The sequence below is a fragment of the Callospermophilus lateralis genome, chromosome 10 (assembly GCF_048772815.1).
Source record: "Callospermophilus lateralis isolate mCalLat2 chromosome 10, mCalLat2.hap1, whole genome shotgun sequence".
In the NCBI taxonomy this organism is placed as follows: Eukaryota; Metazoa; Chordata; class Mammalia; order Rodentia; family Sciuridae; genus Callospermophilus; species Callospermophilus lateralis.
In genome coordinates, this window is record NC_135314.1 from 71,996,640 (window position 1) to 72,016,865 (window position 20,226).

General features: G+C 34.9%; 1 protein-coding gene across 3 annotated transcripts in view; it reads left to right on the forward strand.

Moving 5' to 3' along the window:
* The first annotated feature begins 334 nt into the window (after window positions 1-334).
* The window catches only part of Cblb (Cbl proto-oncogene B), a 198,877-nt gene continuing 178,985 nt past the window's right edge, over window positions 335-20,226 (forward strand). For 2 of the 3 annotated variants that reach the window (XM_076867441.2, XM_076867443.2), the window contains exons 1-3: window positions 888-1,047; window positions 1,785-1,966; window positions 16,280-16,530. In XM_076867441.2, coding sequence (XP_076723556.1) covers window positions 1,799-1,966; window positions 16,280-16,530 — 419 coding nt within the window. In that variant the 5' untranslated portion in view covers window positions 888-1,047; window positions 1,785-1,798. Of the gene's footprint in view, window positions 421-887; window positions 1,048-1,784; window positions 1,967-16,279; window positions 16,531-20,226 lie in introns of those variants that run through there. The other variant, XM_076867442.2, reaches the window with a different exon arrangement.

Genomic DNA, 20,226 nt, shown 5'->3' on the forward strand with positions numbered 1-20,226 from the left:
ACTCATTGGTTAACAACGTAGGGCATTGCCTCTCTTCTTCCATCTCCTTTCCCTTTTCCACTTTGGTTCCCAGGCAAATCCAGGAGTATTTTCCTCCGAGTTGCTTTCCAATTGGGACCTGCGATGAGCGGGCTTTCCTTTGGGGCCATTGTGTACTGTGGAGGACGTGGACCCGGCGGTAGTGCGAGGAGGACGGGCGCCTCACATCTATTGGCTTATCCCGCTGTCGGGCAGAGTGCCGGCTCGCGGGATTGGCTCACTGGGGCGCGGCCCCTCCCACAGCTCCGCCCCGCGCCTGAGTCTCTGTGTATGTTACAGGGGTGGGGTGTCCAGCGAGTGGTCTCCTCCTCCAGCTAGTGCTGCTGCGGCCTCCCCGAGAGTCGGGCGGGAGGGGAGAGCGGGTGTGGATTTGTCTTGACGGTAATTGTTGCGCTTCCACGTCTCGGTGGCGGAGCTCTAGGTTGCCCCTTCCCCGGCAGCGTGCTATTACGGCGATTACACATTCCCTGTCTGGGCGACCCAAGCACCCTGGGCTGCGTGCGAGTAGAGTGGGACCCGCGCACACGCGTGGCTCGGGACAGCACGGCGCCGAAAGGCGAGGAGGGAAGGGGGCGCTGGGGAGGCTCGACGCTTTTTTCTGGCCGGAGGGCCCTGGGCAGCCAGGCGTCTGCTATAGTGGAAGAGGGGACAGCCCCGGCTTCTAGTCGCTGTTGCCTCTGCTGTCCACAGTTTGAAGTGGTGTATTTAAAGACCGGAACCGGGCAGGCCGAGGGGTGGGGGTGGGGGGGGGAGGAGAAAGAGGGAGTAAAGGGAGACTGGAGGCTGGGATTGCAGACAGCCTGGGAGGTGCGTCCTCTGGGTCGCCGAGCGCGTAGCGCCGGAGGCAGACGGGACTGCGGGGCGCTGGAGGAGCTACGGGATACTTTGTCCGCTTTCCGTTCGTCTTTCTCCCCAGCTGGGATTGGAGAGTGGCAGAGAAGAGGCCTGAGCAGGGTGGGGGCATAGACGTCCTGAAACAAAGCTTCGGATCTACCCCATCCTGCTTGGGTGAGACTGTAGGCAAGGAGGGAAAGAAGTGAACTCTGCTTTCACTACCCGCTCTGTCAGTTTCTCACTCGCTTTTTAGAAATGGGCTATTTGTTTTTCGGTTTATTTGGCTCTTGGGAATAACTATTCGCAGCTTTGGTTTAGAGAACCCTGTGTTCCTATGTCGGTACTAGGTGGTTTTAGCTGGGGAAATCCAAATCCTACGCCTTTGTTGATAACAGACGTGTCCCTTATGCTTGTGTAGAACACTCTTTACATTTATATAACTTGCCAAAATCTAGCAAAGTGAAAGTGAGGTTTCTAAGAGAGGCTTCCAAAATGTATTCTAGGGGTTACAGTTGTTCTGGTGTTTTGAATTGGGATGAAGACAGAAGGGGAGAACATTGTGTTCCCATGTAGAGTAAGGAAACCTATTTAAGTTGTGGTGTTGTTAAGAGTTGGATTAGTTAAGCTTTTAGCTATTTGAAACTTGAGGATGCATCCTTAAAGCTTAGTATTCTAAAAGCAAATCTAGGGTTGTTGCTCAAAATTTATTTTGTGTTGAGATGGAGAATGTAATTTCACTCCATTATTGAAAAGTTGAATCTGGGATCCTTGGTTTTACTCTCATTGATGGAGGAGAATGTAGTAGTTACAAGTTAGCTTGTTCAGCTTTCTTTGAGTAAATATTGTCATACCCAACTAACTTTTCTTCTCCTTCTCCTTCTCCTTCTTCTTCTTCTATCTGCCTTTCAAAGAACTTTGATTCCAGATGGCAAATTCTATGAATGGCAGAAACCCTGGTGGTCGAGGAGGAAATCCCCGAAAAGGGCGAATTTTGGGTTTTATTGATGCTATCCAGGATGCAGTTGGGCCCCCTAAGCAAGCTGCAGCTGATCGTAGGACTGTGGAGAAAACTTGGAAACTCATGGACAAAGTGGTAAGTGGAATAGTGCCCATGGCCCTGTTCACCCTGAATATGGTTTCTCAAGCTTTATTTATACATGCTATTAATTAATAATAATTATCATGAGGGCAGTAATCTTTTTGTGTGTGGACCATTTTTCTTCCTTCATTCTGTATGTTTTGAAAAGCAGGATTCAGAGCAAAGTCTTGTTTTTTTTTTTTTTTTTTTTTTACTTTTTGTCCTACTCTACAAGGTTCAGAGTTCCTCTATATGACTCAGATATGCAAAGTTTTTACCATTGGCTGATTTTATGGGTGTATGGCCACAGTATGGTTTAGAAGTGTTTGTTCAGTCTTATGTGAGGTTGTGTTGCTCTTAGATAACAAAATAATACATACAATATAAGAAAAGTCTCTGATGGAGCATGTAGGACACCACTTGTGTGATACTGAGAATGTTTACTGGGGAAAGAACCAGATTAGTCTTTAAGTGAGGAGGCAGTATTTGAGAGAGTTTCCATTTTGATCTTTGAGAATTTGTCTTTATTAAGAAACTTTTTTTTTTATGGTATACTTACAGTTTCTTTCATCTACTATTCCATTTTGAAACAGGAAACCTTTTCCATTGCACATTGTTTATTGTGAAAGGAAAATTTACGTTGGGGGTGGTGGGGCTGAGTGTGTCAGAAACTTCTGTGGTTTCTGCTTGTTGCTTTCAGATGAACTCTATAATTTCACAAGAAGAAATCAAACTGGATGTCAGTTCTTGGAGAAATCAAGTTAAAGAGGCAACCTGACCACCATATAGGGATATACTGTAAAACTGTAGCTATCAGTACTAAGTAGGTTTATAAATAAATATGATTAAGATATAGCTTCCTGCTTTATAAAAATTAAAGAGTTTCTGTTTTTAAAGCAGTAACATTGTCCCTACATTTTTGTAGCACTTATGATATTATTTCATAGATATTTGGGATTATTTGTAACTTAGTTTAGCCAGGACTTTTGATACCTTTATGACTGCAGAAATGGAGATTTAAAAAAAATCTTTCTTTGTAAAGATGTACTAAATCCTACATGAAATTATATGGCAACATTCACCTTTGCTTGATTTGTTACTCTGTGCAAATATTTGCTACAAAAAGCCACTGTCAGTAGTATTAGCAACACCGGCAAGTGCCAAGATTTCCTTTATTTTCTTTTATCCTATGGAAAGTACAGATAAGATAGACGAATGATGGGCCTATCATCCTATGACCAATGGTGTTAAATGCAGAGCCAAAATACTTCCACCAGAAAAATATCTTTACTTTGGGGCTTCAGTGTGACCTATTTAAGCTTCTGCCAATTTATTCAAATTGTTATATTAAAGTGCTCCAGACAGAATGATGTCATAGTGTCAGAACATTGCAACTTGCTGCTTAGGGTCAGGTTTGGTTTTAACATTGGATACTTAAGAATGAAGAGTATGTAGTAGGAAAATTGCATTTATTTGGCAGGCACAGTACTCTCTTTGCTTTTATAAAGAGTATGCCTTTGAAGGTCATTCTAGTTACCTAAATCTTTAGTTGGGATAAGAGAAGGAATTCAAGCTTTTCCTCTAATATGTTATGTAAATGGTCAACAAATAAATCAGATTTTATAGGGGAGTCTATTCTCTGTCCACACTCCTTCATCGAGTGCTCAAAATTTGAATATTTGTGATGCAGGTTAGAATAGCAAATAAAGATTTATATAAGGAAGTGGTGAGCTATAGTTACTGTAAAGTCATTATTGAAACAGTAAAAAAAAATGGTATGCATAATTTTGGTCTATATGTGGTTGTTAACATAAGCTTTGTCTGCTTTTAATTATTTCACCATAAGTTATGGTTAAAATGGATAGTTATTTGATGGTTCAACATCTGCCATTGTTTGTTTTATTAACCCTTTTGTGGGTTTAGGTTTAGCTTTTGTAGTTGAGGAACTTGACTCAAAAAGATATTGATTATCCAGAGTCTCTACTTAGTGGGATGTGGGTGTGGGTATTGGCAAGGGTGCTTTATTGTGGCTTTCCCTATTTATCTTCATTATTTGTCAAAGATGAAAATGGTGAATGCATCTGTGGGCTTTGTGGAAAAAAATCACAAATTGTCATAAAAGCATTCAATATGTTTATTTCTTCTCCATCACATAATAATAGAAAGGCACTGGTACTTACTAATTAGCAGTATATTTTATTGAAGTGGTAAGGTGGAAGCATCCTCCTCATGTGTTTATCTTGTTTGTCAGAGGTAAGGGAAGTAGTGCATGTATCAATGTTGTCTTGATGATTGCATCAGGAACTTTTTTATTAGTCCAGAAATTAATCCCTTGGCACATTCCCTGTTTTTTTTGTTTGTTTTTGTTTGTTTGTTTATTTTTCTCTTAAATATCTGTATTAGCATGAGTTTAGCCTGTCAATTAGAGAAAATAGTGACTTTCAGGTCTAATTGGTTGTTAAGAAAAAGGCAAGATTAAGTGTGTAGTTAGCACCTTTTTTTTTTTTTTTTTTTTTTTTTTTTTTAGGGCAGATCTTTGAGGTATAATATAACTACAAAGTACAATAACTTTACAGGGGATAACGAAGCAGTCTTAAACCATCAGGGAAAAATCTAGGCAGTGTAGGGTTTCATCATATCATGACCTGTAGAATTTCAAATGATCAGTTGAGAGAATCCAGTTCCAACTTATTGTTCTGTTTTCAGAGTGCAGGCTTTTTCTCCAAGGTCACTTGAGAGTAGAAGAGAGTAATTGCTCAGTTGTGTTTCTTGTAAAATGTAGAATGTTTTGTAACAACATCAATAGCACAGAGTTAGCATACTATGTGTACTGAGAAAAAGAATAGTAGCATATCCCAAAGCATCAAATTTATACACACTGTCTGGCCTTAAGTGGCTGTATCAGTTTAGGTCAATAGCTGACCCAAGATCTCTCACATTTGTGGTGCCTTTTTAATTCTGAGACAGAACTATTACTCATGAATGTAAACCTAGGTTCAGATACATTCAAAATGAAATGTGGAGTTGATTCCAAAGTTATTGCAAAGACAGACTTTTAAAAACACTTAATCAGCATTTGTTGAGGGCCTACTTTGTTTCTACTAAGTGCTTATTTCTGAGCATGCAAAGCTAGATAAAACATAGCCTTGCCCTTGGCCTGTCCAGAAACTCAGAGAATAGCACCAGAGTCAGGCATGTAAATGGATAATTGCCATATAGTGTGTAAAGGACTGTAATACAGGCAGACCCAAGTGAAGTATAGTGGAAGCAGAGTGGAGAACAGCCACCTTGTTTTTCTGGCCACTATTCAGATAGTTTTATGTCTATATTCTGCTAGCCATTGCCTTTTAGGAACAGCATTGTTTTGCCTTTATTGGAAATGCTGAGGTGAAGGTAAGGAAATGATTGCTAATCATTATGGTCGAAATCATAATTTATTAATATGAGGTTCCTGAGTGTGGTTTTCACAAGAGTCTTAGCCAGGTGATGGAAAGCAGAAGAAACAATTTTCTATCTAATAGATGCTAAATGTACGGAGCATACATGGATGCTCGGGAAATTAGAAAATAATTAATTAATGCTAAAGAGCAAAGCAAGTTGAGTATCCACCTACGTTTTTGTCTTGCTGTCCTTGTCATTTATTTGGAAATTACATTACTGAAAGAGTTTTAAAAGCATTGAAAAAAGTGATGATGCCAAATAGACTTTTCCAGCCGTTTACTTCTCGTACATTTAGTACATTTGTCAAAATTAAAATATAATTCATTCTCTCTTATAATTTCACTATGACCAGATGTATTTCAAAGTTTGAAATCAAAGATGCTTAGATTATATACAAATATTTTTAAAGTGTAAAAGTTTGTTTTTAAGTTGAATTTTTTCACTCTTCTAAAAAATATTTTTCATGGAGTGAAAGTGAGATTTTTAGATGCAAGTTGTTTATGTTTGTTGATTTTGAGTCTCTCACCTTCTTAGGGACTTGATATGGCATATCATTTATTTGAGTTATTATTCTTCAAATATTTCCTTTTCCTCATTGAGGTTGTTTTGCCTTAGCAGAATCCTGGGCCCTGATAGACTTGGAAAGGGGATAGTTGCACATTAAGTGTCTGGACAACTTTGTTAGGATCCAGTTAGATTTTGAATTGTTGCTGAGATAAATGAAGTGATCCCAAAGTTTGCTACTTGGGATTTCTAGGAAAACCTTCAATTGATGAAATAAAAGATTTAAAGGACTCCTACCAGGAGTTACCATGGTTTATTCCTGTGATAGAAGACCTACTATAGAAAGAATGCTTCAATCAGTTGGTAATCTTTTAACTCTGCAAATTTTCACTAGATTGAATTGACTTCCTTTCTTTCAAATGTTGCTTTATGTGCTATGACTTCTTCCTTCATTTATTAAATCCGAACTGTAAAAAGATAGATGTTTCTAAATAACTGTGCCATACAGTAGAATGTCATAAGTGCTGTGGCCCAGAATGTGGTGGAGGTGATGTTGCTTGCTGAGAGTGAAAAGCTGGTGTAGAAGGAATCATGAATCTGGTACTGTCTAGGTGTGTTTTTGGATTATAATGAAGTAGTGGGCATCCTAGGCTGAAAGGGTAATAAGCGATTGTTGAGTGAAGTTTTGACTGCTTTGAGAATTTGGATTTAATGTATTTGATAGGAAGATAATCATTGAAGTATTTCATACGGGGAGAGGAAAAATTAGCACTATCCCTTGTTATCTTACTCTTTACATTATGAAGATTGGATACTGAAGGCAGGAAAAATGATGAAGAAGAATTAAAGTAGTGTGGGTAAGAAATCATCAAGGGTTGGCCTGGAGAATTGACAGTAGTTACAGCAAGTATTGGTTCAGAAGTGGAAGACATTTTGGAGGTAAAATCTACGTGACCCTTCAGGGTTAGTGTATGAAAGAAAAGCTGAAGTGAAAGTGACTCTTGAGGTTTTCAGCCTGGTTGACTTTGAAGGCAGTGATGCCCTTAATGAGATAAGGAACATAGGAAGGAAAAGAGGAAGCATGGGGGTTGGCCTAAAAGTTTGTTTGGGGCCATGCTGACTGAATTTGACCTCCCAGAGTGAAATCCATTTTGAAGTCAGAATGAGTGTGCAGTTCCAAAAAGAAGTTGGAACTAGAGACCTGTATTTGGTAGATGTGTCCCTAGGTTAGCATCTCAGTCTTTAGAACTGCAGTAGATTTCTTATGCAGGGAAGAGAGTTAGACACAAAACCAGAGAAGCAAAATTTTGGAGCATAGGGAGTGTAATTAGATGGTAGTAAAGGAAAGAGAATCCTACAGAGAACAGAGATAAGAAAGGTAGAAAAATAATTGGGGTATATTGATTTCTTGGGGAGAAACAACATTCAGAAGAAAGTAGTTTTAAGTTCTGATAACAATAAGTTCAAGTTCAGGTAGAGAAAACCAAACAGCAAAAAGTATGGACTCATTGAATTTCATAACTCCAGGCCATTGTTGATCTTTATAGAGTAACTTCACTTATATGATGAGGTTATATTAAATGAGTAAATCATTTAAAAATTATTCTGGAGTTGTAACAACTGATAAATAGGAAGAAAGTTTTGACTGAGAATTTAAGGAGAGTTGAAACTAACTTGTGGAGTGTGTGTGACAGGGTTCATGATAGGAGAGGTTATAAATTGATGGGAAGGAAAGAATGATCAAAGATGTAAGGGAAGGAGAAATAACAGAAGAAGCAGTATCCTAGATTATAATGTGGGAGGGAAAAGCTAGGAATAAGTAGCAGAGTTAACAAGTAGCAGATAAATGTAACTTCTACTTATGCAAGAAGGAAGTGAAGGAATAAACAGAGAAGTTTTGAAAGAATTTGTAAGTTTTATGTTGGATTGTTAGGAAGTAAATGAAGGCATATGATTTGTAATTTTAAGCCATATTTTAATATTGTATATTATAGAATAGACATTATATATTCTAGCCAGTCTTTTAGGTATTAACTAGGTAAATAAGTAAAAAATTGAAATGAAAATCTGTTTTCATCTTTTATATTAAGATCATCTATATGCTGTGTGACTTTAATAGTACTACCATGCAATTTTTATGTACTCTGTTTATTAAATTTTGTTTTTTAAAAATGTTTTTATAGATTGTTAATTTTTTCCCTGGAAATGAAAATGTATTTTGGTAATATTCAATATTTTATAGCTTTTTAGCATATTAATATTTAAATAATTGTTAAAGTCACTCTTATAACAATAGATTTTAAAAGTAATTATTAATGTTCTACCTGTTAAAAGATTGGGTACTTTATCCCCCAAATGCTAGATGATTCTATGTGGTATGACCTAGGCTTAGACATACTTTCTGCATAGAACATTCTAGACTTTTTAAAGTTTTCAGGTAGCATGAAGAACTTTATCAGTCAAAAGAATTTTTAAAAATCATGACTTTCAATGAAGTGTATAGTACCTTTGATCTCATTCCCAAACCTTGACTAGATCTGCAGAGAATATAAAATATGGACAGAAAAGAAATACTAGGAAAAAAATGAGTACTGATTATGTATGGGGTACGGAGCAGAGCACTTTGCATTCTCTCTTCTTAGAGTTGTAATACTGTAAGATATTTCCCCAAGAAGAAGCCTGCCCAAGATTGTAAAATTAGTAAGGAGAAGGGCCTAATCCTAGGTTTGCTTGATTCTGTATTGTACATTCATAATAAAAGAGTCAAGCACACTGCTATATGGAATATGATTATTCCTTTTACCCTGGGAAGTAAATCAAAAGGATATTTCCACCAAATATTTCATATCATCAAATTCTTCTCCAAATTTTGTACTAATTTTTAGGGAGATTTACTCAATAATGACATGGATTTTCTTCGTAATTATTGAACAAATAATGTTATATTTTCTGAAATATGAAACATCTTTCCTTACATTTTTCCTCTTCTCCTCCCATATGCCTTTCCTCCATATTTATTGTACATCTACTTTATGCAAAGTCATGTGAGGAAAACACATAAGTCCCCCATGTTTAAGGAAGTTACATTCTCATTTGGAAGAAAGATAGTGAATTGACGAATTCTCAATTGATATTTTAAGTAAAGGTTGTTGGTTCCTTAGTGTTATTTCTTATGACAACCTTCCAAAGAAATCATTATTGAAAACCTTAAGGGAATTGGTAGTTTTCTCCAAATCTTACTGTAATTAGACTCATGACCAATTTTACATTTTTGTTTTGCCTAATTAAAATTCTATAGAGCATTGTATTATCTTATACATTTTATATTTTATACCTTAAACTTTTATATATTTAGTGAGCTGCTGAATTAATATGGGATGAACCCAAAGAACTCTTAGATAATATTTGCAGGAGGAGGACAGGAATTTCCATACTTGCTTTAGAAAATGAGATATTTTGGGACAACACTTACCTAGCATGCAAAAAAAAAAAGTCTTCATGGAGTATGTAATTTGATCCAGTGAATGCTCTGTGAAATAAGGTGTTTTGGAATGAAAGTTTTGTACCGTAAGATGTGATCCTTTATTGTTGAAATTTCCATTTGTTTTATAAAATTTTATTCATATGTTTCAGGGGTTGCTTTGAACCTTGTTTGCAAGGAATATTTTAGCTGATCCAATAACTCTTTCTTACATTTTTGGCTGAAAATTTAAATTAAGGAGCTGCTAGACATCTCTTTAAATGCAAGAGTATTCCCAGAATAATTAATGGCTTTGAAATTATTGTAGCAGTAACAAATCCTGATTTTATATTTGTGCCTTTGCATATATATGATAAAATATATATGTATGTGAATACACATTTTATTGAAATACATATACAGTACAAGCTTTATAAACATATATTTTTATGTACTTGAAGCAGTGCAGACTACATGTACAGAGTTGTCTTAACAAATCTTTGAATACATTTAAATACAGAAGTCAGTTATGCACTGATAAGGACTAGGGATGTAGTTCAGTGGGCATTGCACTTGCCTAGTATGTATGAGGCCCTGGTTTCTATCCCCTAAACCACTAAAACAAGAACAATGACAAAAAAAATTGAATGAGAGAGTACCTGATTCTTAAGTCCAAACATCAGGGTTCTGAGCAGCAACCTTAGCTAGTTGCTTTTCTATTTTAGTATTGACATTTCAAAATGAGGAAGTTTTTCTTGGTGATTCTAAAGTCCTCTTTAGGACTCCAAAATTCTTCGAGTTGATAGTCATATATATAAGGAACTCAAAAAACAACCCAAATTCAGCTAACCCAATCATCATATAGGCAAATGAATTAAATAAATATTTCTCAAGAGAAATACAAATTCTAATGAATATGTGAAAAAATATGCAACATGGCTAATGATCAAGGAAATGCAAATCAAAAGTACATTGAGATTTTATCTCACTCCAGTTAGAATGGCAATCATCAAGAACAAAAATAAATGCTCATGAGAATATTGGGGAAAGGAAACATACACTGTTGGTTGGATTGTAAATTAGTCTAATCACTATGGAATCTTCAAAAGACTAGAAAGAGAACCATCACATGATGCAGCTATAATGCTTCTTACTATTTATCCCGAAAAATTAAAGCCAGCATACTGTAGTAATACATGCATACCCATGTTTATAGCAGTGCAGTTCACAATAGGTAAGTTATAGAACCATTCTAGGTGTCTGTCAACAGATGAGAGGATAAAGAAAATAAGGTATATATTCACAGTTTTACTCAGCTATAAAGAAAAGAAATTATGTCATTGCCAGGAAAACAGATGGCAACTTGAGAGCATTACGTTAAACGAAATAAGTGAGACTTAGAAAGTCAAAGGTCATGTGTCTTCCCTCGTACCTGGAAGCTAGAGAGAAGACAAGAAAAAATTAAGGGTGATATTATGAAAATGGAAGGGAGACCAGTAGAGTATATGAAGGGGAACGGCAGGACAGAGGAAGGAAGTAAAAGGAAAGATACTAGAGAATGAAATTGACCACATTATGTTATGTGCATATAAACTATGTCAGAATCCTACTACTATGTGTAATTATAGTTGACAAATAAAAAGAAATTAAAAGAAGTCAATGACTGCAATGGAGTTTGCAGCCTAATTCCAATACTAAATGTTTTGACTTTTAGCTCAAGAGAAGAGTAATATTACTAAAGAAAACAATTCTTTTTGGCATAAGTTGGTGCCCTAAGAAATTTATCTTTTTATAATGTGACTGTGGATTTGTTTCTTTGTGAAATCTCTTCTGTATTGGGACCAACTTTCATTCTAGGGAGCAACTCATTTATTTCTAGAAAAGGGCTAAGTCATTTGAATCTGAACGTGAATCTTGTGGTTAGCTTGATTTTTCGCCTTAATATACTTTTTCTAGAAAAGCCATTTTTTCCTTTCCCTGGCTTTTTCAGTTCCTTGAACATAACAGGCACTCAATAAATATTTATTGAATCGAATTGAATTTGACTGGCTTTGAAGTCATAGTCCTGGTGTAGGGTTATTCATTTTCGGCAGGAGCTGTCATAAGTCACAGGGTTTAATAGTAATCCCACTGATGAACTGCACACTCAGTGGCATATAGAAGTTCAGCATTGCACATTGTATTTTCCAAGTGCAAATTTAGAAAACAGTGTAACATACAGAGGCTTGAAGAACCAACTCCAGCCTATTTCAGATCTCCTGTGCCACTTGCCTACAGCCTTCCCATGCTTCTGTCTTTTACTCTCTCAATATGTTTTGCTCTTTCATGCCTCTAAAGCCTTTCACACTACACTTTCTGAAATATTTTTATTTTTTTTATATTTTTGTTCCAAATATAGGTATGCTTTTCTTGACGCTCTTATGAACTTGTGTAAGTTGCTGCTTTTCTCCTGTGGCACTTTGTACTCTCCTTTATCATGGTCCTAAATTCTCCTTTAATTCTTTCTTAAGCCTCAAGGCTTTCTCACTAGAAAATTCCTTGGGGCAGGTCTTGTGATTTATTCCTCTCTATATTCCTGTTGCCTAAAACAGTGCCTGATATATAAAATAAACCTCTGTTGAATTAACAAATGGGTTCTGAAGTTCATGTAAATTTGCAAATGGAATAAAATAAAAATGGTAATGAGTTTAGAAGGGACCATTAATTATGTGCCTGATTCTAATTAAATTGTAATATAGTTAGAAAGATCAGCTTGAGATTCATAAGATGCAGGCTCTTGTGTTGGATTAATGATTTTTTAATAGTTCCTTAATCTTTGTAGTTCTTAGTTTCCTTATCTGAAAGTGAATGAATTGTATGGGATCTTTACTAAGATCCCTTAGAGCAAGAATTACATTGCTCCTAAGTTAATTATAGAGAACTAGGTCTTTTCTGCCAGACTCCTTAAGGCAGGAACTATATTCTAGTCATCTATAATTTCTTGGCACTAATCTTAGTACCTGATATATAATAGTTATTTAAACAGTTTTACCCAATGAAACAATACATTCCAACATGGAATTAAAATTTAAATAAAGCAAATGAGGAAAAGACCAAGTAAATAATAGTGAAATGAATAGCCATAAAGCTTAAAAATATCTTTCAAAGAACATTTTTTTTAATATCTGAAAAAATACCTGACAAAAATTTTTCATTAATCATTTAAAAAACTGACCAGTGGAGGAAATGAATTTGAAGCTGCTTTGTCCACTAATTACAAGTTAATGATTAGTCAGTATGTGACATGAACAAATACATGTTGCTGAAATTAAACTCTGTCTGCTTTAGGAAGTTGGTAGTAGTATTCTTCAAATTCTGTGTACTTGTGATAGTATCTTTTGGTTTAAAGAATGGAGAAACCACATCCTATTTCAAGCAGGATTTGTTAAATCACAGACATATTTGTATCTTTATTTATTATTTTTAAAATTTATATATGACAGCGGAATGCATTACGATTCTTATTACACATACAGAGTGCAGTTTTTCATATCTCTGGTTGTATACAAAGTATATTCACACCAATTTGTGTCTTTATAAACATACTTTGGATAATGATGTACATCACATCCACCATTATTTCTAACCCCATGCCTCCTCCCTTCCCCTCCAACCCTTCTGCCCTATCTAGAGTTCTTCGTCTATTCCTCCCATGCTCCCCCTTCCTCTCCTACTATGATATCAGATCTTAATCAGTCTTTTGGGCACAATGAGCTTTCCTGGTCATATCAATGTATCACAGAAGTACAAAAGTGATAGAAAAGCTTTATACATTAATAAATATTTTGTGTTATTTAATAAATGAGATGCCATCCTACCTTTTGAGAAATTTTTTGGAGATCAAAATAATTTTGTTATATTTAAAATAAACCTGTGTCTTTGGGTTATTAATTTGAATACTTGTAGAATATCATTATGAAAATAAAATATGATACATTAGATAAAAAACATTATATGTGTATGTGTCCGTACATTTTCTCCAGAATAATTCAACTGGTCAGTTCATCCATCATTCATTTATTAGTTATATACTATGTGCTAAAGAATTCTGTTTTACACACTATATGTAAAGTGGAAGGTATGATATGATAATGCCCTAGGTTAATGTGAGAATTAGTTGTCTTAATTTAAAGGCTGATCCTTGGTAGTTTGATCCAGATCTTCCTCCTCCCAATGCTATAATTTCTTAAAGAAAGCAATGGGATAACATAAAGATTCTTTTTTATTTGCTGTTACCTTAATTGATTGTGTTTGTGGTTCTTGAAATGATTATAGTTTAACTTTTTTCTGTTTGTCCTAGGCATTTGTTGTGAGTATCCAAGGGCAGATTCATGTTTTTTGAAAGTTGAAACCCTTACCATTCGGAGGAACCTTCTAAAGATAACAGATACAAAAGTAAAATACAAAATTGGATATGAAAGTGAATTTCTTTCTCGAATTTTTCAGATTGATGAAACTCTCATATAAAAGTTGTGAAGTTTTTCACAACACATAGTGAAAAATTTAAAGCTTATAAATCTACAGATACCAGTAACATAATCTAACTAGTTTTTTTGGCTCTGTTTTTTTTTTTTTTTTTTTTGATACCAGGAATTGAACCTGGAGAGGCTTAAACATTGAGCCATATCCCTAGCCCTTTTTATTTTTTATTTTGAGACAGAGTGTCAGTAATTTGCTTAGGGCCTTCCTAAGTTGCTGAGGCCGGCTTTGAACTTGCTTTCCTCCTGCCTCCTGAGTTGCTGGGATTACAGTTATATACCACTACTCCTGGATATGGTTTTTGATTCTCTTTATTACTCACGCATAACTTCCGATCCTTGGTGAATTGGACCTTTCTTCTGCTATCATAGATAGCAGGCACCGTAGGCACTTGAAATATTCCTGGAACCATCTTTTTATATATATCTATATTATTTAAATTTTGAGAAAAATTGCATTTTAGGTACACAATATATTTTATATGCACAGTAAGACAAATTAACATGTCCAATTACCTTCTATAATTAGTTACCTTTGGTTTTGTGGTGAAAACACCTAAAATCTATTCTCCTGGCAACTTGTCAACATACAAGGTGATATTAACTACTCTCCTCATGCTATGTATTAGATCTCTAGATTTGTTCATTCTACTTAACTAGCATTTGTACCCTTTTACCTGCTTCTCCCCATTTTCTTCCTCCTCCCTGCTATTCTGTTTCTATTTATATGTGTAAGTTTTACATTCTTTATATAAATGAAATCAGTTTCTTTCTGTGCCTTTCTTATTTTGGACTGCTGACAATAATTTCTTTATAGAAGTGACTGCATATCTCACATACAACTTCCACTAAACCCAAACCGTGAAGGTCCAACTCAGCTTCTCATCAGCAAGATTCCAGAAATGCCATTGGTCAGTCCAGTCCACCCAATGGGGGATAAAGTTTGATAGAAGGGAAGTTATCTGGAAGGAGACAAATTTTAATCAATTATATTTAAAACATTTTACTATTAAAAAGTTTAAAAAGTATATATTATTTATATATTTTATTTATGTATACTTATATATAAATAAAAATTATGAGAACCTTAGAAGAATGCTATGCATACATGGGAACAGAAGCTTACACTTCACCATCTTCTCAGTAAATCTGATTTTTTGTGTACTCTTTGTCTTTTGTGAATTACTGCACTATTACACTATGTGTACTTGTGTGCATTTCCCAAAGATTTTGTTTTAAGGAATGTTTAATTGAATGGTTCTTTTAAATTTTTTTGATAGGTATTTCCTGTATAACCATTTATTTTTTATTTAGTTGTTCTTTTTAGATGCACACGACAGTAGAGTGTATTTTGACATAATTTACATACATGGAGTACAATTTATTCTATTTAGAATTCTATTCTTTCAGTTTTACATGACGTGGAGTTTCACTCGTGGTGTATTCATATATGAACATAGGAAAGTTCTGTCCTATTCATTCTGTCTTTCCTATTCCCACCCCCCACTCTCTGCTACATTCCCCTTTGTATAATCCAGTGAATTTCTACCCACCCACCCCTTGCCTTATTGTGTGTTAGTATCCACCTATCAGAGGCAATGTTTGGAATTGGACAGTTCTTGGTATTCCAGTTGGAAGGATAAAATGATCTGAGCTTATTTATTCTTGGCTAAATCACATGAACATGTGGAAGTGAATACACCCGTTTCTGAGGGCAGAGTCATTTTCAGTTCTGCAGGCAGCCTTGAATGCTCCAGTGGTTGGGTGGCATCTGCTGCAGTGACTGGGCCGTTATATCTTAATGTTTATAGGCCTAGTGGAAGATGGGGGAGGCAGAAAAGACTGGTTCTGACCTGACACCCATTTAACTACTTAACAACTCAGATGTTAAAATTGCACCTCTTTGTTTTATTCTCCTTAGGGTAGAGAAACATATATCAAAACGTTAATTAAAATCTATGAGAGAGCTTTAGCTGGGAGTTCAGTGTAGTAAAATAATGTCTAAATGTGGGACCTGGTTTGCTAGCTGATAAGGTCTATTTCCTTGTTTTCATTTAAAAAAAAAAAAGAAAGGAATCAGTGGTATACAGTGATCAGTACACTGGAATTCTGTTAAACTCTGTACTGAAGACATTGTAGAAGATAATTAAATTTTAGGGGTTGAAAGTTTAAGTATGTGGTATAAGTAAAGTCTGCACTGAAAAAGAAGAGAATAGGATTTGATTGTATTAAAACTAACGTGAAAATTTGCTAGTTCTTTGTAAACAGGAGTTAGTAACTTAATATCATAATTAATATTACGGAAAATGAAGAAATATGGCAAAGTTCTATTCATTTCTCCTTTTTCTTTGAAGGAAAACAGTCATGATTCATTTGAGAATATTTTATTTTTATCTTTGTTTTTAGGTAAGACTGTGCCAAAATCCCAAACTTCAGTTGAAAAATAGTCCACCTTATATACTTGATATTTTACCTGATACATATCAGCATTTGCGACTCATATTGAGCAAATATGATGACAACCAGAAACTTGCCCAACTGAGTGAGAATGAGTATTTTAAAATTTACATTGATAGTCTAATGAAGAAGTCAAAACGAGCAATAAGACTTTTTAAAGAAGGCAAAGAGAGGATGTATGAAGAACAGTCACAGGACAGGTAAGAATATTTCAGATTTTTAAAATTTTTTTATATTGTCATTATTGTTGCCCTTTTTTTTTCATCTTACAGTTGATCACCATGTATTTGTTTTGGAGAAAATGTCATTCACTTTTTGTTTTTGCTTTTAACATTATTTAAAATTTTACATAAATTTGTTTATGATTATAGCTAGTTCATGAGCATGTTCTTATTTTTCTAATTGACTTTATTTTAAAGATTAGTTTGAGGTTCATAGAAAAGTTGTGAGAAAGTACAGTTTCCACCCCCTCTTTTGTATAATTCACATTTGTTGTTTGTGAGGTACATTTGTTATAGTTGGTGAACTGATATTAATACATTGACTAAAATCTAGAGTTTACATTAGGGTTTACTGTTTGTTTCATGATTCTATGGTTAATAAATGCATAGTGTCATTATCTACCAGAATAGTAGCATAGAAACTATTTTCAAGGTTCTAAAAATGCTCTGTGCTCCACCTGTTTTCCCCACCCTCCCTTTATGATCTTTTGACTTTCTCCATAGTTGTCTTCACCTGATGGCATATAGTGGGACTCATACAGTATGTAACTTTCTGACTGGCTTCTTTCATTTAATACACATTTAAGGATCCTCCATGTCTTTTCGTAGCTTGATAGTTCATTTCTTTATAATACGGAATAATACTCCATTGTATGGTTATGCCACAGTTTGTTTTTCTGCTCACATATTGGAGAACATCTTGATTATTTCCAATTTTTGGCAGTTATGTGCAAAGCTACTGTAAACATTTGTGCATGCAGGGTTTTGTATGGATGTAAACTTCCAACTCATTTGAGTAAACACCAAAGAACATGGTTGCTGGATTATGTGATATGCCCATGCTTGGCTTTGTAAGTTCCTAGACTGTCTTCTAAAGTGGCTATACCATTTCACATCCCCACCACGGATGAATGAGAATTCTCAGTGCTTCATTTCCACACCCACATTTGGGATTGGAGACAAAGCTGTTTAAGACACAGTTGGATTGAATCTCTGGGTGTGGTAGCCGTACATAGGAGATATGTAGTGTAGTCTCCATAGTTACTATTGCATGGCAACCTGAACTGTGGTGGTGAAGGCTGAAAGGACATCAGCCGAATCCTCCTTTTACAGCCAGGGTTCTTAACATTGAAACTCTTCATTAATGTTCGTAGTTTGGCTTTTTCATTATTAAATTTCATGATCTATATTAAGCCTAATAAAGAATATGATAGATTTTTTTTTCTCCATTTCTGGGCTATTCTAAATTTACCTAGAGTATTTGCCAATATAATGAAAATCTATTTCTAGGTGGAAAACCTATATTAATTAAAATATACAGTGTCTTAACATTGATTATATCTAGTTTAAGATACTTACCTCTCTGAATTTTTGTATACCTTACATTAGGAAAACCTCTAAAAAACCTTTAATGTTGCTTTTAGGTTGGAAAAATCCAGCCTCATTTAGTTTAGGGTTGTATAATGGAGAATTCAGGTATCTAGGTTTGTGGACTCTAAAGTTGACAGTAAACTTTCTGACTGGCTTCTTTCACTTAATACACATTTAAGGATCCTCCATGTCTTTTCGTAGCTTGATTGTTCATTTCTTTATAATACTGAATAATACTCCATTGTATGGTTAAAGAAATACCCACAGTACATATAGTCATCAAATTCAAACTGTAAAACCCTCTGCCAAAGGTAAAATGACATAATTTTTATATATTTAAATTTTTTCTTTGAATTAATGATAGATCCTCCATATACTTGTAAGTCTAAACAATTATGTAAATACAGGTTCCTCACTTAATATTCTTGGTCTGCAACTGACAACATCTGGAGAGTTGTGAGTCTTTGTAGCTTTAAAGCTGCAAGTAAAAAGGGGAATTTGAATTGCCACAGAGTTCTAGAAGTAAGATAGAGAAGTATCACAGTGATTATTTGTTCTTACAGGCTTTCTGAGAGATAGTCTAAGTTATGGGATGTCAGGTGTTTATGTGAAAACTGTAGTGGGTTTTTTTTTTTTTTTTTGGTACCAAGGATTGAATCCAGGGGCACTTAACCACTGAGTCATATCCCCATCGCTTTTTATGTTTTGTTTTGAGACAGCATCTCACTAAGTTGCTTAGTTGCTGAGGATGGCCTTAAACTTGCAATTCTCCTGCCTCAGCCTCCTGAGCTCCTGGGATTACAGGTGTACACCACCAAGTCCAACTGAAAACTATATTTTTCACTTGGTAGACCTGCCATTGATCTAATGAAACTAAACTGTTTTACAAATGTCAATTTGTATAATTCTTATTCAAATTTAGTATCCTTGGAGTTCTTAGTGATCCAGTTAAGTCATCCATTAAATTTTATGTTGTAGGATATTAGGACACTAACAAGGTGTGATTTCTGGATTTAGAAACTTGAATGGAAATGGGATTTTGATTGGATGTAATAATGAGGTGGTAAACTTGTATCCCACTTTCACATCTTCCATAGCAATTTGAAACATTTTCTAACTCAGTCGATGTTTTATACTTATCATTACAATTATAAATTTTAATGGTTTTTTTTTTAACTTTTCATGGGGGATGTCTATAAATTTTGATTGATTATGTACAGATATCTGTAGACAATGTTAGATCACTTAGTGCTGACTGATCATGACGAGGCAACTCTGTAAATTGTTTGTGTTCGTGTTTAATTGTCCAAGTGCATTTTGCTTGTTCCTTCCTAAATTCAACCACAGGCAACATTTATTAGTTTCTGTGCTGATATAGCATATCCCTAGTGGATTTTACTATCATCATCCATGTTTCATTTTCTGATGATATTCTGTAGCTAGGTTTTTTTAATGCAAAATTTACATTACATAATTGTCTAATCATAATTTGTAATAATGTACCAAACTTGGTACACCATGAAAAGGATGTAGACTTTTGATTTGATTGTTCTTGTGGTAATATAGTTGTTGTACACAATCACTTCTAAGTTCCCTTAGGATTCTGAATACAAACTGGAATGAGGTGTGCTAATACACCTGGAACTCTGGGTATTCTGCTCTGTAGAACATAACAGAAACTCCAGAGAATGTTCTTATACTGTTAGACAACAGTACTATTTAGAAGAATGATTCTACTCAACATGTAAGACAAACTGATTATTAGGAATATCATAAATTCTCTGAAAAATCTCTTTGATTGTACAAATAGCTTGCTAGGGACATGAGTATCATTAAGCTAAAACTGAATGACATTAATATTAGAAGTAGTAATTTGAAATTCATTGACTAAATCAGTATCGCCTCAAGTGACTCTACATTATATCGAATAAAATTGGAATGAGTTCATGAATCAAAATGTTTATCTTAATGTTCTTGCATCTCTGTTGTGCCACTAGTAAACTTCTTTCTGGATTGATTTTAAATATAAAGTAAATAGAAAAAAAATAAGGTATCAATTCCAAAACTGGTTCTGTTTTAATGATTGCTAAAGAATGAATAGTTTGAAATTTTAAAATAATTTCACATAAACGTAATATACATTGAATATTATAAATATTTAAATAAATGAAATTTAAAAAATGAATGGCAGTCAATGCATTTCCTAGATACTCAGGTCCTAAAGGAGGAGTGAGGTAAAAATTATAGTTTAAGTAAAACTATTTGTTACTGAAACAGACATTTAAGGCACAGTGAAAACCTCTT